The sequence below is a fragment of the Tyto alba genome, unplaced genomic scaffold (assembly GCF_018691265.1).
Source record: "Tyto alba isolate M040663 unplaced genomic scaffold, T.alba_DEE_v4.0 Super-Scaffold_38, whole genome shotgun sequence".
Taxonomy (NCBI): domain Eukaryota; kingdom Metazoa; phylum Chordata; class Aves; order Strigiformes; family Tytonidae; genus Tyto; species Tyto alba.
In genome coordinates this window covers 21,468,901-21,493,200 of record NW_024881313.1, presented here as the reverse complement: position 1 = coordinate 21,493,200, position 24,300 = coordinate 21,468,901, and the positions used below count along the sequence as shown (strand labels likewise).

Sequence of the window (24,300 nt, the reverse complement as noted above, 5' to 3'; positions counted from 1 at the left end):
CAGGGCTGCACCTGGACATTTACATCCAATAAGCAAAAATGCCCCTGGACAGGATTGCGGTTGCATCTCTTGAAAGCAAAAATTTATATGAGAAACATTTTTAAAAATTCATTGTAATACATTTTAGCAGCCATGTGCAACTGAAATTCTTCCCATCTTGTGATGTTAACAGAAATACTCTGTTCTTCTGAGACTCACGTTGACACAAGCAGTATACAACTATGAACATTATTAAAGTTTATTAACAAAAGCTTTGTACATATCTTTTCATACACTTGGAATTTTACATCTAGTCAAAATAACAGCACATTTCCATCTTACCTTTTGTACAAATTGTTACAGAATATCCACCAGTGAGTTGAGTAAGTAAAATAAACCACTGGTTTACTTTTGTAAAGTATCTACAAAAGTGATTTGTGACGTTTTTAAAAAATTCCCCAGAACATATAAAAATAAATTATTTTTACTTTTTCAATTAAATCTACTAATTAGAAATATTACAAATCAAAATATCAATGTTTTCTTATGAATTCTTCACAATACAAAACAGATTCACAAAACTTTATTTACAGAAATGAGGTAAGAACTGTGCAATGTTTAACTAAGAAACATATTGCAGAATTAGCATGTTCTTCCAAATAAGTACACAGTGGAGGTCTAATTACAGCTGGGTCTTTTCCTCTAATAATTCCCACCTTAACATTGATTAGTGGTCATTACCCCCCTTTACACTCTCCTCACCATACTGCATAGACTCACGCCGTGAAATCAGCTTCTGTCAGAAGTGTTGTAACACAAGTTCACCCGTTTCAACCACCGGTAAATTTCAGTGGGAAATATTAACTCACTTTTTTGGTAATTTATTAGTGAAAACTGACCCAGGTAACAATCTGCCTGAGTGATCTACAGTGGTATAAACACCTCTAGTAAAGGCAGAACAACAAGGCTGCTGGTGCAACACAGAATATTCCCGCTGCTAACAAGGACACGTCTAGTGCATGATCAGCTGTTTGCAGCCATTTCAACAACATGGAGGTAGCAACAGGCACTTGGTTTAGGCCAAACACTACACATACTTCTTCCAGTGTGGCCTTCTCATCTGGTAAGAAAACTGTCACTGGAACCAAACCGGTTCCTTTAAAAACCTCATAACTCTAAAACCTACACCAAAATTAATAAACTTTGGATTCTGTACTGTAATTCTTACTCGGAAAAAACTCCCACTATATAACAACAGGAATTTAAAGGAATAAAAAGTTCAGAAGTGGATTCCCTCATGAGTCAGATTTCAAAACACGTGTAAAAAAGAAACAACAAACAGCAAGTCCTGGCTGCCATTACAAGCTTAGTCTAAAAGGAGATATTGCAACTGCGGCTTAAGATCAGACTGGCTAGGCTTGGGGTTGGTTTGTTTTTTAAAACGACTGCTCTGAAACCAAAGGAATGCATGACTGCAGGCAGTTTACTAGCCTTTAAATTTATAAGATTAGTACTGAAGAGTCAAGTGTATGTTTTTCTATAGTTGAATTTGTACTTAGTACCACCGTATTGACAAAATAATTACGGTTCACAGTCTGAAACATTAAAAAGTACGTCCATTTTAGTGCAACAAGAAAGCAAATGAAAGCCTACCAAAAATATCCTTATGACAATTATTAACCTTTTGCTGTGCAGTAAGAGTTCCTTGTTGCATTTCTTCAATCTGCAGAAAGGAAAACTGCAGTTTGCAGCCAGATGAAGTGCTAGAACAGCAGGACATGCAGTTCTCAAGTATCACTCAAATGTCAACTCTTCTCTGACGCAACTGGTCCAGTTTTATCATTGAGCCTCTGTGTAAGAGAAAATACTTCTAAAAATCAGATTATAAAATATGGAGCCAAGTAAAATTAAAAACAAATGACAAAGCAGATGAGGTATGTTTACTGAAGCTATCTAAATAGTAACTTCTATTGTAAACTATCATCATGTACTGTAGAATAAAAGGTGGGAAATGAAGGGATAATTAAAGGAATAATCCTACACTGAAGCAACTCCTATTAGGGTCATCACAGCTAGCATTACAAATCACCAATTTTGCTTCTACTTTCCTTCCAACGAGACTTGCTGTTCCTGGTTGCTGTTTTCTCCTTAGAACCACATAATGGTCAAGACAAATACCAGGTAACCTCTGCTACATTTTACCCATGAAATAGGCCTGAAATTCTCCATCAGAATAGGAATACAACTTCCATTTTGCCCCTGTCACACTTATCCATCTTCCATAAATTTCCACAGATTTTTCCTGCAAGTATTGAACAGGACTGAGCAAATGCCTCGTCTCATTCAATGAGTGTTCAGAAACGCTTGAAAACTTGTTCCAACTGGAAATGAGGTTAAAACATTCAAGCTTTCTGCAAATAAAGAATTTGTTAAAAATTCTTTTTGGATTGAAGTAGTTCAACAATCCAATGCAATCCATCTCAAGTCTAACCTTTTTTTTTTTTTTAATAAAAAAAAAAAAAGGCAAATTCAAAATACATTTATTTCTAAGGGGGTTTTGTTCAAAAGATGTTCTGAGATTTCCTGGAATTGTTTACAGCTAACTGTTATAAGAACAAAAACTAAAATTGTAACAGCATATTTGTAAAATATACTAGTGCTGCCCAGTCATGCTGTCCAAAGCTAGTAATAACCATTTCAAAGAATTCAAAATAAGGTCACATATAGAATAGTTTGTTCTGATGCAAACCAAATATAGGGTCTCAGTTCAATTTACTACTAATTTTTAGAAAATGAGGGGAGATAAATTTTAAACATACTAGAACGAACTGTGACCTTGTCTAAATGAAGGGAAGGCACTGAGCAAACCCATGACAGCGCCTCCTCGCCGCGGTCAGCGACGGGAGAGAACGCGACCTTGCCGGAGCCCTGCAGGTTGCAGCACGGCTGCAGCACCACAGCAACGGAGCAAACAGAAGTGACAGACCATGCGCAAAGCTTAACCAAATTAAACACTCATATTTTTGAATGGAAGGGAGCTGCTTCCAGGAAAACTGTCTTGAAAACTCATCATTTATGTTTTGTGCCTCATCTTATGTTCGGGAAGTACCACAAAAGCCCAGCTGCCAGACAACTCCTCCACCATCGTGCCCCTAAGTAGCTGGAGGCTTTGGGGGTGGGGAGTGGAGGAGTCTAACATCCAGCCCCAAACTCTTCTCCTGCTGTTGCTGACAAGCTCCCCTATCTTTACTACCACTGCCCCTTGATGTCTTCTCCAAGGAATACTGCAACTTTGTCTTCCTGCTCTATTCATCCTTTGTTTTCACAAGTTCCACATGCTCCTTCCCTTCATCCTCTCTTATCTTAATTCTAGGACCCTTAAAGAATGAAGACTATTCTCTGACTCCTTGAAAAAATAATTCCTGTCTTGGTGATGGGGGTTACGGGCAAATGCTGAAGACAACAGAACATCTTTGCTTGAAAAATGTGTTTCTTTATCTGTGTAGGAAAGGTTTTATTACTCTGTCGAGCACAGGAGTTGCTCAGCCTCCCGGTGAGCCTCAGCCTCATCTTCCCACACCAGGGCCAAGATACACACATAGCCCCTTCTCCTAATACATTTCACCTCCCCAGCAGTGGGCTCCTCATCTAAGTCATCAACTGCTCTCTGCAGCTCCACAGTGCCTGAGGCCTGGCCAGGACAAACTTCAGGTGATAAAAGGAATGATCTACAAAATGGTGGACACAAAGTTGGGGAAGAAGGTGGGGTGAGGAAGGCTGCAGTTGTCACTACAAGAGGAAGACAAGGGTCACTGGATTGCAGTCCATATCCAGAGAAGCAGGAGTGTGCAGCAGACAGGTTAGATGCAAGTGACTGCAAGTTCAGAGTTCTGAACCACATTAAGTGCAGCCCAAGGCTCAAGAAAAATAAAATAATGAAAAAATCCACCATCCTTGACTTGTAAATACAGGCACATAACTTGCTGCTTATCTTTTAGTTACCTCATGGAGGTACTACATTGAAAACGAGGTGAGAAATATACTTACTGTCACCTTCTGAGCTGCATTATCTCCATGAATCGTAAGGAATGGGTTGGTAGTAGCTGCATTAAGTGGTGAGGCCTGTGTGCCTGAAAGTAAGTTGTTTATGGGTATCTGTGCTCCTCCAGTAATCTGCAATTGCTGTACTTCGGACTGATGGTGTTGGTGGTGGTGATGTTGCTGCTGTACTAATTGATACAAAAGGGCCTGATGTTGTTCCTTGAGTAAGGAAGGAGGGGGAGGAGAAAAAGAAAAAAAAAAATCAATAATTAGTTACTGAAAAATAGTTCCTCCCTCTGTTCCTGCTTACCCAAATCTTCAGTCAGTGCAACCCTTAACCTAATTCCCAGCTAATTTAGGTTACACTAATGAAGTTCCACCAGACTGTGGGGAAAGGAAGAAAAAATCATGTAGCTCAGCAGAAGTTCAGCTAGACCTGCTGGCTTTGTCAGACCTCTATCAGAAGAACTATACCTGAGAAAAATATCAAGCTATGTTTGTCAAAGTACTAAAACCACACAATTAACAATACAAATCATTAAACCAGTTACCTAATGGCCTATGCGAGTACTGCAAGGCAGAGCAAAGACAGCTCACGAGATGATACCCAAAAATCTTTTGCTAGAGTCCTAGTGAAATCAGAGACTAGCTTAGGATACTGTTAGGATCCATACGAGATCCCAAACTGCTGCCCACAGCTGATGCTGAGAGAGACAAGCCACCATGTCCCCACGCGACAAAATGGGACTGAAGGCACTAGGGAACGATTCTTGTAGCAACACACACAGCCCAATAATATCGTGTAATTCAGCATGACTATCGTCCAAAAAGGTTGAGGCAACTGAAAAACTAGAAGATTATCAAAATCTGAAATATTGAGGTAAACACATTTCTAGTATTTATATTAGGCTGAGGAGTTTATCCATGCCTTAGAATACAATAGAGCAATAAATGATAATTAACTGGAAAACTTACTGATGTGAGTTGCTGGGTACTTAGTAATTGCTGAAATTGCTGGTGCTGTTGATGGAGTAGAAGTTGTCTCTGTTGGTCAGGAAGTAATCCTAGTCCCGAGGCACTGTAGGGTTTGACAGGGGAATACTGTAGTTTATATGGAAGTATGGCAACTTTTTACTTCAGCTTTGCATTGAAACAAAGAAAAGGTGTATATAAATAGACAGTTCCTATTTAGAATTTTGATTGCACACTGTCAAATATTAAAGTCTGTCCAGTTGCATTTTTTGATACATACCTAGACACTACTACCACGACCCCAGTCTCATTTGTGCTGACCAACGGCAACATCTTGCCTGTAACATAACTCCACTACACGCACGTTATTTTAAACTCGGATAACTACCATTTGCATTTTTTCAAGTACTTTATGCAGAAGGGCCAGAGTTTATATCATAAGACAGCTCTCGCCAACCTTTAATACTTAGTTACTTAGCTTACTTTGTCTTGGTTTCCTTCTGATTCTCATCTTTTGCTATATTCAAATCTAACTCTATTGCCTATATGTGTCTATAATTTAGCAAACACATTCAGCCTTGAAGTGGGCCAACTGATGCTGCCACAGAATGAAGCAGCCTGGCTCTGCACTTGCCTACTACTTAGCTCCCAGTCCCTATTTTCATGCCTACGTAAAATTTTCTGCAGCTATTTGGGAAACTGGGCAGGGAACTGATCCAGCTGCCAACTGGTCTGGAAGTAAAGGGTTTCTTCAGCTATGCCAGTTCACTGCAAGATGAACAGCATGAACAAGGGTGGTTTTGGAACAAAAAAACAGGAAGACAGCTGGATTTACTCTTTCAGTACCAGTGTTAGCTTTTACTAGTTTAAAACGCCCACTGAATTATTAAAGTATAGTTTCATGGTAGTTTTACCCTGCTATCGAAAGGTTAAGTATCTCCCTTTCAGCTGCACATTTCTATCTCCTCCCCTTGCATGAGCTGCATCTCCTGGAAACTGAACTGAAACCTAAGCCAACATAAAACACCCTGAAAGATTATCTATTGGTGTAGATGAGGTTATTGTGTGAATGCACAAGTACTAGTACCAGCAAGAAGGTGTGTGCAGGATGACAGGATTGCTAGTTGTGATTGGTAGTAAGGAATTAAATTAACTTAAATCAGCCATACATCTGCACAGTTAGGCTACTCCAGGACAGTATTTCTCTTGCCTGTCTATAATGGCTAGCATACTGTAGCCTGGCTCTGTGATCACTTTGATATTTACTTTGTATTAACCAGACAGTATGGAAATACCCATACCATCACCAATCTCTACTGCTGGGACACGGCAAGCAATGCATAAACTTTGTTTCAGACTTCATTGGGTGGCCTCAATGCTATGGGAAACACGTGCTGGGCTGCACTTATTATTTCCTATGGGGAATGGGAAATCTATGGGGCCAGATGGGATCCACCCAAGGGCACTGAGGGAGCTGGCAGAAGTGCTCACCAAGACATTTTCCGTCATTTATCAGCAGTCCTGGCTAACCAGGGATGTCCCAGCTTGCTGGAGGTTAGCAAACGCGACACCAACCTACAAGAAGGTCTGGAGGGAACATCCTGGGAACTACAGGTCTGTCAGTCTGACCTCAGTGCTGGGGAAGGTTATGGAGCAGATCATCTTGAGTGCTGTCACACAGCATGTACGGGACAAGCAGGCGATCAGACCCAGTCAACATGGGTTTATGAAAGGCAGGTCCTGCTTGACTAACCTGATCTATGACAAGGTCACCTGCTTAGTGGAAAGGGAAAGGCTGTGGATGTTGTCTACCTGGACTTTAGTAAAACCTTTGACACTGTTACCCACAGCATTCTCCTGGAGAAAATGGCTGCTCATGGCTTGGATGGGTGTACACTTTGCTGGGTAAAAAACTGGCTGGATGGCCAGGCCCAAAGAGCAATGGTGAATGGAGTTAAATCCAGTTGGCAGGCAGTCACAAGTGGTGTTCCCCAGGGCTCAGTACTGGGGCCAGTTCTGTTTAATGTCTTTACCAATGATCCAGACGAGGGGGGTCGAATGCACCCTTGGTACATTTGCAGATGACACCAAGCTGGGGGGGGAGTGTTGATCTGCTTGAGGGTGGGAAGGCTCTACAGAGGGATCTGGCCAAGCTGGATCAATGGGCCAAGGCCAACTGTATGAGATTCAGCAAGGCTGAGTGCCAGGTCCTGCTCTTGGGTCACAACAACCCCACAAAACACTACAGGCTCGGTGAAGAGTGGCTGGAAAGCTGCTCAGTGGAAAAGGACCTGGGGGTGTTGGTCAACAGCCAGTTAAATATGAGCCAGAAGTGTGCCCAGGTGGCCAAGAAGGCCAATGGCATCCTGGCTTTTATCAGAAACAGCGTGGTCAGCAGGACTGGGGAAGTGATTGCCCCCTGTACTTGGTACTGGTGAGGCCAAACCTTGAATACTGTGTTTGGTTTTGGGCCCCTCACTACAACAAAGACATCAAGGTGCTGGAGTGTGTCCAGAGAAGGACAACGAAGCTGGTGAAGGGTCTAGAGCACAAGTGTTATGAGGAGAGGCTGAGGGAACTGGGGCTGTTTAGCCTGGAGAAAAGGAGGCTCAGGGGAGACCTTATTGCTCTCTACAGCTCCCTGAAAGGAGGTTGTCATGAGGCGGGTGTCGGTCTCTGCCACCAAGTAACAAGCAGTAAGACAAGAGGAAACTGCCTCAAGTTGCACCAGGGGAGGTCTGGATTAGATAGTAACAAAAATTTCTTCACTGAAAGGGTTGTCAAACATTGGAACAGGCTGCTCATGGAAGTGATGGAGCCACCATCCCTGGAGGTATTCAGAAGACATGTAGATGTGACACTTGCCAGTGTTAGGCTTATGGCTGGACTCGATGATCTTATAGGTCTCTTCCAACCTAATTTTATGATTTCCCATCATCTGTTTCTCCACAGTCATTACTATCACTTCTATCACTCTCTTAGTTCTCAAACCTCTTGTCAATGGCCTTTTTCCCTAGCCAACAAGTCAATTATGTGGACCTTGTCCTGTGCAAGCCATTTTGCCTCTGCTTATTCTTGCTGTACAGTTTTTCCCCTTGTATTATATCCTTTTCAGAAACTGCATAATCAGAACTACACATAATATTCCGGGCACACACACACCAGGGATTTAAAGTGACAGAACACAAAGTGGATACCCCCGTTCTGTTTATTCCCCAATAACTGCTAGCAATGTTTGATTGTTGATCAAAGCAGAGATGACATTTTGCCTACCCAAGGCAACTCCTACATTTTCCTCCTGAGCTACAACAGCAAAACTCGGGTCTAACATAAGCTAGAATTATGCATGTGTTTGACTTTCAAAAGTTTACACTCATCAATTAATTGAAATGCCTTCAAACAGTTTTAAATTCAATTGTATCAAAAATACTTGTAACAACTACAAAAAATAAATACCTTTAGTTTGACTAATATTACCATCATCTCCTTCTCTTTTTACCTCACTTTTTCTGTATTCTTCTACACTGGAATGAATCTTCTCCATTGTTTTTTCATTCTTTTATCTCATTCTTTCTTTTTTCCTATATCATGTTTTACCTTTGTGCTTCTTTTCTCTGCTGTTACTCTCCCTTCTCTTTATCTGCTCTGCCTTCCTCTTTTGCTCTGCATTGGCACTCAAAAGAAAATACCTCAGCCAGCAGCTGAGATCTCAGTGTCAAGAAACAAAACCTAACTGCAGAAGACAAAACGCTGCAGCTCCTGAGCTTCCCAGAAAAGGCAGTTCACTGGATTTCACCACAGAGCTTTCTCTAAACCAGATCAGTGTGGAATGTAAATTTAATCCTTTTTAGCTTCTCATTAAAAGGTATATGATCAGTCTGAAACTCTCCATCCTACAGTCTTCTCTGGTTGTGAGAATGTAAAGAAACAATCCTATCTTTTTCCTCAAATCACTTAATCTCCCAGTGCTAGCAATCTGTATTAAGCCATCTTTTTCCCAGAAAAGGATCGAGTATTTTTCTCTGTCAAATGAATGTAGGCTCTTTTACCTACAATTTGAAACTCTCTCAAACAGCAGTGTGCAAATCAGTGTTTTCTCACCTCCCTAGCTAAAGAGCTCACACGTTTAAGGACAATATGCGTAAAGAAGTCTTCATGTATTAGTGAACAATCTAGCTGTTTTTCACATGAAACTGTCCAAACAGATTCTGAAGCTTGGGAAGTTACTGTAAGTAGCAACTTACAGGAACACCTAGGAATTGTATTGTTCTGTCATTAAGTCAAAATTTAGAAAGTAAGGCTGAGTTCTCATGTGGGTCTCCACTGCCTTGCAAATACTGATTTAAACCACCTCTAAACTTGATCACCATCACGCAGTCTAACCAGGTTTCGAGAGGAAGCAAACCTCCATGCCTGCCGGTGCTTGTTACCATTTAACCTTCCCACTTAGGCAGTTCAAAGAGTAGCGATACCTAGAGGAATCTAACATTAAAGAAATGGTCAGCTGGTTGCCACTGAAACAACATTGAACTCAAGAGTGGCAGGAACAAATGGTGTCCCATACAGTTTCAGAACCAATAATCTCAACCAGTGCAAAATATGTGTTGGGTTTGTTTTCTGTTTTGTTTTTTTTGTTGTTGTTGGTTGTTTGGTTAGTTGTTTTGTTTTGTTTGTTTTTCTTTTCCCCCTTTTCTCCTTCATTCAGTCGTCTCAGCGCCTCCTCACAACTTAGTTCCAGTAACAAAAGTTTTTTCATATTTTTCTATTTTTCACTGAAGTATTTCTTTGGAAGAAACAGGAATAAGGAATGTACAAGTCATTACTAACATCATATTAGCACTAATTAGCATTAGTGTTTGCTCGGCCTAAACTTTTTTCTTCTAAATATACAACTAGAAAGACTGAAAACTCACAGAAAATGGGGGCAATTGTGAAACTGTGGATGCGCTCAGTAAAGCAGATAATTGTTTTAAAAGTGCACTTTTAAATTTTAATATAAAAATTTTAAGTTAGCATTATTGAGGGAGAAGTGCAGAAAGAGATCAATTCCAAATCAAAATAGATAAATGGAAATGCTGGCAGGGTTGCACATCATAAGCTTGTTGTAGCAGAAAATAGGGAAACACTGGAGTATTCCAGATTATGCTAAAAGTTAGAATGAGAGCTTATGAACAGGATACTTGTTGCAGTATTCTGCGTGAACTGGAGCATTCTACTACTGGGCTACACACTCAAGAATTACAGCAGTTAAGATGGATATATTAAAAAAAGACAAAAGAACTCCTGCAATATGAAGAGGCAGAAATAACTTATCTGTGTATTAACAACATCCTATGAGAAAACAGCAGCATGACTGGTATATCTTAGCATTACCTGAAAGTGGAAAGCATTATACAACTGGTTAATATTATTGATTTTGTCTAGTATTTCTCACTCCTCACGCTTTTGGGGAAAGTAACACAAAATAATTGTGTTTTCAGCAGACCTCCGATACTCAAGAAAGAAGATAATTTTTCATTAACAAAACGTCTTTTGTTTAACTTTTTAAATATTATGTTCATGTATGATATAAACTATGAAAAAATATAACCTCCTCAGTAAAAATATAATAGCACATCAAAACAACAGGATACGCTGGAAAGTATCAGGTTTTATGAGCGTATTGAAGCAGTACCACCCAATGATACAGTACACAGATATTCAGGAGCTGCCAAACAAACAGCAAGGAAAGAAACTGGAAAAAGAAACTACAAAACTAGGGGTCCCTTGCATCATTCCAATCACATACGCCTTTTTTCAGTGGGTAATCCACCATAATCTCCAAAAATAAACTCTACTTAAAAGACAAGTAATCCACTCCCTATTTGTAGGCATTTCTTTCTACGTAGAACCAGAGTATCTCCTTCCTAAGCAAAGGACAATACAAGGGGTGGGGGGAAGGGGAGCAGGGAGAATGAGTTAGCCCAGGCTCTGCTCTATCCCAAAATACTTCCAGACCAAGCAGTCCCTTCCCCTTCCTGGCAAGCAGCTGTCTCCTTTTGTTACCCATTTGCCTTGCAGCCCGAGGAGCAGCAGTTTATGCTACTGAGGATACCTGGTTTGGGGGAAGGGCTGTTAACAAAAACTCAAGCATGGATCTTTTTATGCATTTAAAATTCCTTGGGAACACCACTTGGAAAACTGATTTTGTTGTCTTTGGAGTCAGATGCAGAGAACTGAAAACACCATGCAGCTGTATTGCTACTCTGGTTAGTTATGCCTATTACAACTTTAATTACATGACTGTATACTGTTCTCCTCCTTCCCCTCCCCCCTTCTTACTGCAACAAATGGTAGCTTTTCCAATGCTTCTTCAATTCTGGAAGAACAATTGGAAGGACAAAGAATATTGTTTTCTGAACTAAATAAAAAAAAAAATAGTTGAAGCACATTTACATAATTATGTTTGTTTGGGAATGTGACTTGATTAAAAAACAGGAATAAATGGACACTAGGATTCCCAAAAGCTAAACAGAAAACGTATTTTCTTTAACTTGACTATTTGTGCTTCCATTAAATGCTTTCTTACTTTCATTCACTGAGCAGAAGCAGAACCTAGTTTGGCAAGTACCTTTTGAATGAGACTGTTAAAAAATATAGCTAAACTGAAGAACAGCAGGCACTATCAGGAAAAACATAAAGCAGCAAATTCTTACCTGTTATTTAACGTGGTTGGCAGAGGATGCGTTGCATTGGGTGGCACGGTTGCATGGGTGAGAGGAGAAGGGTTCTGTGATATTGTTGCTGGGGTCTGAATTACCCCATTTAAAGCCCCTACAATTCCATTGATTGCCAGCTGGCTGGCTGGCAGTGCTCCAATTATTCCACCCACACCAGGCACTGCAGGAATGGTGGAGGTTACAGTCTGCATACCACTAGCTAGTGCCCCCACTGTCACACCATTGACCTGTTGAACTCCTGTGACTCCTGAGCCTTGCTGAGCTGGACTCTGCCCAGCAGGTGGTGGAGTGGAAAGAGCTGATGAACTGCTGGTGCTTTGTCCGCTGGAGGTTATCTCCTGGTGTAAAAACAAACAACAAAACCCTCTCAGCTGCATAAAATTTCACCTAACAGCACAATGCAAGGACTATGATGAGTTAACTTGTAACAAGTTTAAGTTTAGAAGAAACAAATAAAACTTACCTGATTTAATACAGGAAGAGAATTGTCCGGTAAAAAACTGTTTCCCAGATGAGGGCTTTTACTGCTGTTCAAGGAATCAGTGCTAGTTGCTAAAGTAATTATTTCAAAAAACACACAGTGGTTAAATTTCTGTAACTTGTAAAAAGGTTCAGAATATATTTCAAAATAATGCCAAAGGTAAACATAGAAAATGTAAAATCAACCTTAAAATCATTGCTGAATAGTAAAATATTAACTAAATAATTGGTGAATCAATAGATTCAAACAGATGCGCTCCAGACTGAAGTAAAAAAGAAACTGCACTTAAACAAGTAGTAATGGTTCATATCAGTCTTCCAATTGACTTTTAAACATTTAAACACATGAACAAATACTTAGTCTATATTTATCCTACATGTATACGCACCTCCCATTAATGGCATACATGGATGAAAGATATTTCATATAAATACATGTTCAAACTACTTTGACACTTTAATACTTTCCTCCACTTACCTGCTTGTACTGGAAAGGCATGTACTTGATGAGAAGGGCTAGGATTTGAAGTTATTGTTGGAAAGGGCACCGAAAGCTGTGCATTGAGTAGCTGGAGCCGCTCCTTCTTAGCAGTCAGGTTCTTTATCTGTTCTTCTAACCGCCTATTTTCAACCTGAAGTTGGTGTAATGACTTAAGCATCCCTAAAACTAAGGTCAAAATGCATGTTGTCATTCAGAACCACATTCAAGGGATGAATAACATTTTATTCTAAATTTCTGTATTAAAAATTAAGACTAGCATTAAGTCATATGTGAAAATATAAATAAAATGATTACTGAGAGATATATTACAGAAATTTGACTTTAAGTGGGAAGGTTTAGGATCCATTTTGTGTAATTTAAAGCACAGAAAAAAGTGCATAGCATGTAATAGTAATTTTGCAATATATCTACACCTTGGCTTAAATACAGCTAAAGTTGCATCATTAGGACTGGTATACATTTTAAGCAAACAGCAGTACATGATAATTTATCCCCAAACCAGAATATCAAAATAGTATCATTTTAGTAGCACAGGTTAATTGCGTAGTTGGGAAAAATCTATTTCAGCTGCAGTACTGCAAATTTTCAACACTATCAAAACAGAGAAAGGTTTGACAAATACGCATTCAACTAACAATACAGCAAATCAGCATTTATGTAAAAACAAGCAAGTCTGTGAAAAGGGAGCTTTTTTGGTTTAATGCCCTGAACAGCGAATCATAATCTTACAGACACTATGAAAAAACCTGTCATCCGACGTGAAGTCATCACGACACCTTGCTGGGAGCAGGAGCTCTCGTTTGCTTTGAGCGGCGTTCTACAAATCACCCAGCAGGGAGCACTGTGTGAGCACCGCAGTTACCACCCCTTTTTTTGCAGAAAAAGGGCATCATCTTCTGTACTACCCCGATTGATATCAAGCACGGTTTTCTCAAACTCCGATTTGGTTTCAGAACTTGGATTTCCCAACTAGTACTGGAGTGTGACTGTAAAGCCACGGGGATAGCCATTTAAAAAAAATTCTAAATTGTATTTGTTTAACATGACCTCTGGGCCTACTACAGACATAAGTCTACTGGTATAGGCACATCTGGTCATTTCCCAAGGATTTAGCTTTTATCCCTCCTCTTCAAGAACATACAAAGGAACCCTCAGTGAGCCCAAATGAGATGCAATAAGACTTAGCTAAACCTGTCCTCCAGCTATCATGTTTAAAGGATTATCCCTGCATGAATTTCCTCACAATTAGCATTTTTGTCAGGATACCATTCATAAAAATACCAACTAGATACCACTTTGCACTACCAACGAGAAGAATAATATGTTCAATAAAGTATAATACGAACCCTAACCTGGTATTTAATTTTTTATTTTATTTTATTTTATTCAATCATTGTCTTTGCTATTGATATCCTATTGAATATGGAGATCCTACTCACCAATTACACTTTTTTATGTATTCATTCTTGGACTATTCCACTCTATTAAACATAACTTGAGAAAATAATGATTTGCTTGCTTTGAGAATTTCATGAAAAATGCAGAACATAATAAAGATATGAAAGCCCAGTAGGACACCTGCCTAACATTTGTAAATATTTTTTTTAAACAGCAACAGAAATAAGCAGTTTAGATTTTTTAAATGAAAAATATAACAATAAAAAATTATTCTGCCAATTTATATCACACAATATATATCACATTATATCAAACTGGGGAACTGTGATGCACTATTTACAGTAGTCGGTCTAAGAGTCCAGGATTCATTCCCAAACTCTGCAGCAGACCAGCTGGATCTGCAAGGCACTTCCTCTTGCATGACACAATCTTCCCATCCGTAAAAACGTAGATAATTACAGAGAACTCTACTGAAGCCATGTGCTGCATTAAGAACTATGTTACAATTATACACTACAGTTATATTTCTATTCACAGCAGAAAATAAGTTTTTTTAAATTCTTGGACAAGCACTGAATGGCAGTTCTGAATAACACAGGTAACAAAAGCAGCAATAAGCAGAATGTGAGTACTTACTGTCACTAGGGGTGCCTTGCTCTAATAAAAACTGTTGTCCTTCACTCCATTGCCTCTCCAAGAGTTGTTCTATGCTGGCTGCTACTGGGGGCAAATTTTCCCCACAACTGTTCCCTGATTGATCATAGCGAATCTGCAAGCTGCTTACAGGGGATCTGTTGAAAATATTGCAATTTACAGTTTAAAGAAAAGGATGGAAGGAAATGTATTAGTAAAAGGCTGTTGAAGTTTCTTACCTTACACCAGCCCTTAGTACCTACATATCGTACACTTCCAAGACTAAGTTAATTCATCAAAGTCACTAAGAACTCCTGGTTCTCATATCCAAGGCTTTATTAAAAGAAAGACATAATATTTCACAGTGTGAAAATTTATACTGAGAAAGCACATAGCCTCTTCTTGCACACAGACTAACATAATACCTAACTGACAAACAGCACTGTATCAAATTATACAACACATACTTCTACAGCAGGAAACCATTGTATATGGATAAATAGAGCACCTCTAAAAAGAAAAAAAAATAAAATCTTCGAACCTTTCCCAGAGAAAAGTGGGAAAGTAAAAACAAGTTATTAAAATCAGCACAATAATGGTACTTCCACACAGAAAGGCCGTATATAATTCCACTGCCTAACTTGTTCTAAAAAGAATCATGTAAGAAGAGATTTTTAAGGGAATACATGAAAATATTATTTCACAGGGGACACAATGAAAGTTAACGTTATCCTCTGCCTGTCCTGTGCACACTTAATATGCTTCCTTTTTTACTCATGATCACACATGGTTCAAAGAATAATCCCTTTGCCACATGTCTTTTCTCATTCAGGAAAAAATTAAATATTTGGCACACAGTCACCGAGAAAGCTGGGTACCCCTCAGCTCCTCTGAGAAGGCTTCTTTTGCATTGGATTGCAAAATTTAACCTATGAGCAAAACCAGATGCTCAGTCAGTGTATTTCTGACTCAGGATTCTGGCTTCGTGTATGCATGGTCTCATTCTTCATACAGGACCAATACCAAAGCCCACTAAAAGTTGGTTGGTGTTTTTGTTTCTTTTGGTGGTGGTGGATTTTTTAAAATCAACACCAGTGAGCTCAGATTCAGATTCTTATATATTAGTTATTCCTGTAAGTAATAACTAGTGGTGCCATCACAGGATCACAGCCACACTGTTCTACACGTAGTGCAAACTTACCAACAAGACCACCATAGTCCCACTACAGGACAACATATAGAGCTCAGGAAATCGGTGTGTTAATTATGATTAGCGTAATAAGCAGTGGTCACAGCACATTAGCTACCTAATGACTGTCAAGCATTTTGTAGGCACCAGAGCAAAGCTATTTTTATGAGGAAAGGTTTTAAGTAGGTGACTTAAGAGCTCTGTAAGTATGTATAAATAATTCCTCTTTTGCATACAGGATGAAAGAAGAAAAGCACTTGTTAAAACAAAAAGCCCTGATGAATGGGTAACTAAGGTAGTGTATTTTGACTAGATGACAACTCAAGAGCATTTAACAGTTCAGCACAGACAGGGCAAAAAAACAACCTTAAAACTAGTTGTTTACAAGATGTACTGAAGTGATAAGAAGGAAGGTTTATGTGGAAACATTCTGAATAAATACTACACTCCACACAAACAAGGCACTTTAAGGGGAAAACAAACAAACAAACAAAACAAACAAACAAACAAAAAAAAAGAAGCCCGAAAACATACAGAAAACCATCAGACACACACAACTCCCCCCCCCAACTATTTTCTCTGTATGCATGCTTTTGAAGCACACATAATGCTACTCTAACAGATTGCGCCATTTGACTTATAAATCACCAACAAAATTCTTGTTGGGCTTAGGACTGTTTCCTATCAATTTCACAAAGGTAGAAACAAAGCAACACATGACTGTATAACCTCTGCAATCCTTCACTGGAAGCCTGTACAGAAGGAGAAAAAAAGAAAGAAAATCTAGATTTCTGTGTATTGAGACATTTGTCAATCCACCCTCTTCCAGCTGAATCCCTACCTCATCCATTAGACATGATACAGTTCCTGCATACTAGGATTGAATCCTTACTCCAAATGGTATTTGATCATAGTTGTCAACAGAATTATAAATGCGCTGTATGTGCAGGTCTGATGCCGTCACTGAGATAGGAATCCCTTGCTTCATACCTTGCTTACTTTCACTATTGCTTTTTGTTTAAATTTAGAATACAGTTATTCATACTGTTATAGTACTAATTGTAAGCAATACTGCATTTAGATACAGGCATACATACATATTTCAATGCTGGTATTACATAACATATTTTTAAATCTAAGGTTAAGTATGGGGTAAAAAAACCTTTAAGCGCTACCTTGGGAAAAGCAGCAGCAATTCCTTTGCAAGACAGAAACAGCTCGCATATACCAGGTATATTTATATTTCTCATATATATTACAATTTTAAATATGACAGCTTAAGCATCAAACACTGTTGTTATATAGGGGAACAAAGATATAACAATATGAATTTGAAATGATCATACAGCTCATGAGTCACATATGTCTTCTCCAAAGAGCTGCAATCAGCTGCGTCATCAACAGCAAACAATTGTTTCTGCAAGTGTTTTTATTTTAAGCAACTATTTGAAAATTACATGGTTCTTCTGGAGACGTGCATTATTTATGTATCTCATAAGCTTCAAAGGGAACAGTCAAGACTTGTAGAAAAATAATGTTAATATATAAAGCAGGTAACATTCAGAGTTGCAAGGTTTTCAGATAGCAGATTTTTGAAGTTAGCTTTTTATTCACTATAAACCATATTTTAAGTAATCAGTTGCTTATTTAACTGGGGAAGATGGGGAGTTACCTACACATTTTAGAAACACCAACATATGTGTGATGTTTCTTATCGCACATACCAGGGGTGAAATTTGCTGACTACTGAACTTAATTGAATGGGTAAGTTTTCTAAATTTTTTCCATGTTAGGTATTTCAGACTAAGTTTTTCCATCTTTAAATTCTGGAACTATAACACTGATTTCTCCCCTTCCCTCCCCGCCCTTTTTGGCTTGTTTTTGAACAACTCTACTGCCAAGCAAAACTCTCGGCAAAGCGGTATAGCTGCCATACGCTGAAGGAAGCTCTGCAATTGTGGACTGAAGTGGCCCCTGTATCATACAGTTCTCCTTTGTCACCCCCCTCAAAACCAGCTGAAGTTTGGCCATGTTGTAAGCACTGGACTGTATATACACTGAACATACACCACAGAAGCATCATGTTTAAGAAGTTTACATTCCCAAATATTCTACCTAAAGACAGTGTGAGCACAAATACAGCCTACTGCAAATCGTACAAAGACACCAGGCCTTTGCATATTAACTAAGAAGGCATTAAAGCTTGTAATTACGACAACACGTATGCATAACAGAACTATGTAATACATAATCAAAAGCTCTGGAATTTCCTAATTGTCGAGCATCTCCTTTTGCAAAATTATCTTAACTTACTTGTCTGTATATATACAGACACGTTCCTTATTTATGTAAGGATTTATATGCTAATATCAATATATGTATTTACACTGAGAAGACATTCTAAAATAATTTGTAAATTCTCTATTGTTTTAGAAGCAACATGTATTGGAAATCTGAAAAGCCAATTCATGATTAGGTAATAACACCCAAGTATTAAAATGGATAGTCTCATCCCACTCGATGAGAAGTCTTCTGATTTATTAAGGAATATAATACAAGATCAACAACACCAGGCATGTACATTAAATTATCTAATTTGGCAACATTTATTATAAATTACGGTAATAAACATGCTGTAACAAACAAATTCTTGTTACAATGCCGTATCTGTGTGATTACCATTTTTTAGCTATCCTAAAATCCCTTTTAAGATAAAATCTCCATGGTTAGTCTGCAAGTAAAAAAATACAGTAAAAACACCATAAAACCTAATTCATCTGGAATCCAGTATAGAAAATAAAGCCCTTTAAAAACAAAGATTCACTTAAAATATACAGAAAATATTACTTAAGTATTTAAAACACAACACTGACATTTTAACAGCAAGTATTTTAAAACAAAATGTCAAACTTCTGAAGTAGAGGTGAGTTGCAGCAGAAAGTACTTTTTTTCCACCCACATAGAATTGCTGCATATTCTGAGGTGGTGAGGGAAAGGGAAGAAAATACTTATTTGAAATTTTTACTGATATTTAGCTTCTCAGATCGTCTTATTCCTGTGATCCTTGTAGTCTTTAAGTCTATGGGACTCTGGAATATTTGCAAATATGACTAAAAATATGATTATGGTAACAAATCTGAGGTGATAAGTAATAAATGTGGAGTAAATAATAGATAAATCCCTCTAAAGCAAGTCTTCATTTCTTAAATAAAGTCCTTCATCTGTAAAGCTATTTTCAGTTGATGTAAATTTTTAGCTTTCAGCACATTTTTAGCTACCTGGACATATTAGGGGTTTTGTTAGATGGATATAGCTATAGGAAAATAAATTTATGCATACATGTGTGTATATATACATATATATATATATAGGCTTTTAAAACACTTAGGTATTACTAATAAAAAGACAGTGAAGTTTCAAAATCTTAAAACATTTCCTCTGCCTGCACTCTCCAATGTAAATAATGCTTACCGTGGTGAGAGACTTCCTCTGGGTGAACCTCCTCTGCCAACAAGGCTTCGGCTATTATCTCCGAGATCTTGATCTGCAGTGTAAATATTTCACAGCTGATGAATCGACTCTTTGTAGATAAGAGTTTTAAAGCTGATGTAGATATTTTAAAAATACCTTACATCTCAACTTCTATCTGTAGTTACTGCTGAAGAGTGAATACATAACTAGTTTAAGATTGCTGAACTGTAGCATGTAAGGTGTTGTCCTTACACATTTCTGAGGCTGTACCAGGCCATGGATTATGTTCACTTCTTTCATTCCTTTCAGTTTTACAGCACAGAAGCGTGGTTTGCATTTGCAGTACCCTCCCCTCAGCCACTTTTAATTTGTACGGTGAAAGTAATGAATCACAGCTGTGGACAGCTAATCTGTATGCTTATCACAGCAAATCCTGATGCTCTGTATTTTTTTAACACTTTGCATCCCAAAACAACTCATAAAATATATAACGTATTAAACTTACCACAGCCATCTAACAAGCACACATTATTCTGCAAATTTACTGAAAACTTTATGAAAGCGTGTAATTTACTAATTCCTATTTATAAGCAGAAGCATAGGAAAGTCTCTTGCTAAAAAGGTAGTAAAACAAACAAAAAAGGCCTCATTAAATATACGAAAACGTTTTGCTTGGAAGGACTCAAAAGGGTTATTTTCCCTATGGCCTCTCAATAAAATAACCCTATCTGCCCCCTTCAAGGTTGCCCTCCCCCTATTCTGAGTCAAGCGACCTCTGACCTCTTGGAGGGCAAAGACATGACTGATCCATTCTTGGTAAACTGCTAAACTCATTCCCTTCCCCCAAACAGGCATGACTACTACGACATGTCAACAAATCCTTACGGAGGGAATGAAACAAAGCAAAGCCAGAGGCTCATTAAAACGGTAGAGGAGAGCCAACGGTACAAAATGCCAATTGGTAAATATTCACAAGATTATTAAATGCTGCAGAAGTTCTCTAACGGGATCTCTTTCACACGAAGTTGTATGTAATGCAATTTCATGAATTATGCAAATAAAGGTTTCAACTATTCAGGCAAAACCCAGAGCTGTGTTACTCTCGTTGCAAAGAGCTCCGAACTGAACACATCAATCACAGAAGTCACAGGAGACATTGTTGCATTCCTGCCTGCTGATGGCTCTGCTTAAACATTTACATTTCAGACACTAAAAAAAAAAAAAAAAAAAAAAAAAAAAAAAAAAAAGGCGAGGGTAGGGGGAGGTGAAAGGAAGAAAACCCACACTGTTCTGCAGGACAACGGAGAATTTACTTCCAACACATACCAACTTTATACAGACATTTAATAACTAAATGTTGAGCAGAGTTCAAAAATAAAATTTTACAATCTTTTTTAAAATACTCGGGTCTGTAAAGTTGCACATTTGTCACCAGCAGCGGGAAGCTTACCTGCTTGGCTGTTTTCAGACTGAGCTATAAGTGCTGCCATTGCTGAATTTGGATTCAGCCTATTGCCATACATGTGGGATGGAGGCAGACTGAGAGAAGATCCAGGTAGAGTGTTTGCCTGCAAGAAACCAATTAAAACTTGAATTCTTTTTTTAAAAAGGGGGAGAAATGCTAAGTAGATTTTAAAGAAGCCTTCCTGATGCACAATTATTAACTTTTTTAAGCTGAATGTTTTTTAAAAACTCAATGTATTTAAAACAAAAAGAAAATTTATTTATCATTTGTGAGTACAGAAATAGAATTGGAGTACCTTGAAAACATATCAGGTTTTAAAGTGTGTTTTACTTGTTGACAAGATCTGTTAATAAAAAAACCCTTCTAATAAAAAAATTACTGTAACAAATATTAAAAATACCTAAGTTGCATTTTAAAACAACCACAGTGTAGCAGGATGGGTAGATTTCCTTACAATCCTGAAGTATGCACTCAATGCTAGGACTTAGTAGCATGGCGACCATGTGGTTATCCTACTAATTATTTAATCTTATTAAACCATTTACAAAATAAGGGCAGGTAGACAACAGATGTCTCACAAATGCTTGGGTTCCTTACATCACAGGCCGGCTGTGGAGGTCAAAAGGTCCAACTTTCAGCTCTATAGTTTAACTACACAGAGCCATATTTCCTTTGCTCGACTCCGTAATTAGTAAAACCTGCACACTATTTTGTTACTTCCTATTTTGATAGACTTGGAAGCCTGGTGTTTTTTTGTTTTGTTTTGTTTTTATATTAAAGAACGCAAACAGCCATTACAAGTATGTTTTCTATACAATAGGGGGCTCGCCGAATCACAGCTTTGCCCTGACCCCATATAAGGAACTGTATTTTTGGCAGTTGGCCAGCTCTACTTATTGAAGAGCTCCCAAAGTTTGTGTTCATTCATGTTGCTAACCACAATTCTGAAGGTCTCTGCTGGGACTTGTGCCAAACAAGCGAAAATGAACCCTTAAACAGATGAAGCTAAGGAGGCTGGCCAAAATCTTGCATAATCCAATGCAATAAAAATACCTTCTTCCTTGGCTGCTTATGCTTTTTCCCTTTCGAAGAAAAGATTTGTGTCAAATGCTGAGTTTCAGAGACAGGCAATCAAAGAAAAATGTCATGTCTGCTTATTAAAAAGGCATTTTCTTACCTGATAAAAAAAATATTTTAGAACAAAGAAAAGATGGGGGGGGGGGGGGGGGGGGGGGGGGGGAAGGGGGTGGAAGTCAAAGATACACAACCTGTGTGATCACTAGTTTTAAAATGAATCTTTTAAGAAAATGTAAACAGCATTTACAAAGGAAACTTTTTTTGAAAAACGAAGAAAGAAGGTGCACAGTAAGGAACTCAATTTGTGGGACATTTTGACATGTATAACTGCACACAAGAGACAGGGGAAACATACTGGTTATTACAGCAAAATATTACAGAGTATAAACTATGTCTCTGGAAAGAATCACACACTACCATTAAGTTTTGGCTTTCAGCCAACATATTAAACTTGATGAATGGACTTTTATGAATTCACACAACTGTTTTCAATGATGCTTTATTTACTATATACTGGTGAGAAATTGTGCTTGATTCTTACATTCTTCTACTGTCACAAAGTTAGAAAAAGCCACAAGTAACTACTTAAAATGATCAGGTTTTTTCACTTTTCAGTTTAAAGGTACATGCAAAATTGCTAGACACGGAACCACCGTTTCACTTCAAATCTGGCTGGTTTTTTTGTTTTGTTTTGTTTTTTTTTAAATCACATGTCTTTAGTAGAATTATTCTGAATTAGTTGGTTGTAAGTAAGTCTTAAAAATAATGCAGGCACTTCCACCTACCCAGGTATAACAGCTTCCAGAAATACAGTACATACTAGTAGTAACACTTACTGATGAAGTCAGCAATACTGCACAGCTCCTGCTATTTTCATTAATAAACACCTACAGTTTGATTCCAACCCGACTATTATTGTTCACTAGCAACCTTCAGCTGTTTTCCTCTCAAAAAAAAAAAAAAAAAAACAAAAAAAAAAAAAACAAACTTCAAAAACAAGGTAGTTTTGTGTCAAATCCTTTCACTGAAGAACCTCTACAGAATGGAATATTACAAGATTCACCCATTATTTACTTCTGTATCTAAGACGCAAGACTAGCAATATAAAAATCTATATACACTTTATTTTTAAAAATTGGTTGAGGTTATGAATTCTACTAATATAGTTTGTGCCTTTTTTTTTTTTTACTACAAAAAAACAGGTCTTATTTCTGTTTAGTTTTAGAATATTTCTAGAAAATATTTCTCTTAATTCTAGTAAGTGTACTGCTCACATTTTACACAGAAGCTGCTATACTTACTCTCATTCTGTGTAATTCACTACAAGACTGCTTAAAACTGTGCAATGGCAACTAGGTATTAATTTATGATTGCAGAGTAACTATCATTAGCAAGGAGAATACATGTTTATTTGACTGAAACATGCCCAGATAGCTTTAAGAACTTTCTAAAAGTATGTAAGTATCTTGAAAGGAGTTCTGAAGTCTGTTGAGTAACCATCACATCACAAAACAAAAGACATCAAAGGAATTAAACAGTGTTTGCTAAGTGCATTGATATAACAGATCAAAAGACTTAGCATGATTTAAACAATATCTAAGAAATTGAGATTTTTCACAAGTGGTGGTTCACCCTAAACGTAACCCCTGTTTATACTTTAAAATAATAATAGAGGTGTCCTACAACAAGTGGGAACTACAGAAGTTCTAGAGCCATCGTGTATCCTATGCAACTCTCAAATGAAAAAGTCACGTTAATAAAATTGTTCAAGCAAACTGGAGGTAAATAAAAAACTTTTACAATGCTTTTTAAAAATGGCAATGTAAAACGACAAGAATAACGATTTGTGAAGCTTTATTATGTATGTGACGACTTCATCTGACAGGAAAGTAGAGGACATGGAAGAGTGCTACATTATTTAAAGGTGAAATAGGAGCTTCATGTTTCACTCACAGTCGAAACAAGCTGTAGCAAGCATTTATTAAAAATGCGCAATCATCCTGTCAATACATATTAAGGTCACAGGACTGAAGCATGTTCTAAAATGCAGAACTTTTAAAGCTGTAGTATTCTTTATTTCAACTGATTCTGTTTAAACAGTCAACACAATACATGATCAAAATGTATGAACTAATAAAATAGACTGCTAAATATTTATTTTGAAAAGGCAGCAAATTTTCTTGGAAATATTTTAGCAGAAGTATTTAAGCCCATCCAGAGGTATGTAATACACTGCTTTCATTTATGGCATGTTCAATAAATCAGTAAAGCAATAAGCAGCAGAGTAACACAGAAGGGAAGATACACTGTAATTCACAGAATGCCTGAGTGCAATAAGAATAAATGATTGATATTTGATTGATGCTTAAAAACA

The 24,300-nt window shown here is 37.8% G+C and overlaps 1 protein-coding gene across 5 annotated transcripts in view; it reads right to left on the bottom strand.

The window, feature by feature from the left end:
• Positions 1–224: 224 nt before the first annotated feature.
• The window catches only part of MLLT10 (MLLT10 histone lysine methyltransferase DOT1L cofactor), a 141,420-nt gene continuing 117,344 nt past the window's right edge, over positions 225–24,300 (bottom strand). For 4 of the 5 annotated variants that reach the window (XM_032991623.2, XM_032991624.2, XM_032991619.2 and 1 more), the window contains 9 exons: positions 20,835–20,952; positions 19,385–19,457; positions 14,728–14,882; positions 12,670–12,858; positions 12,175–12,263; positions 11,688–12,049; positions 4,996–5,098; positions 4,027–4,239; positions 225–1,846 (listed from right to left, as the gene is read on the bottom strand). In XM_032991623.2, the coding sequence (XP_032847514.2) occupies positions 1,778–1,846; positions 4,027–4,239; positions 4,996–5,098; positions 11,688–12,049; positions 12,175–12,263; positions 12,670–12,858; positions 14,728–14,882; positions 19,385–19,457; positions 20,835–20,952 (1,371 nt within the window). In that variant the 3' untranslated portion in view covers positions 225–1,777. The remainder of the gene's footprint in view (positions 1,847–4,026; positions 4,240–4,995; positions 5,099–11,687; positions 12,050–12,174; positions 12,264–12,669; positions 12,859–14,727; positions 14,883–19,384; positions 19,458–20,834; positions 20,953–24,300) is intronic. The other variant, XM_032991620.2, reaches the window with a different exon arrangement.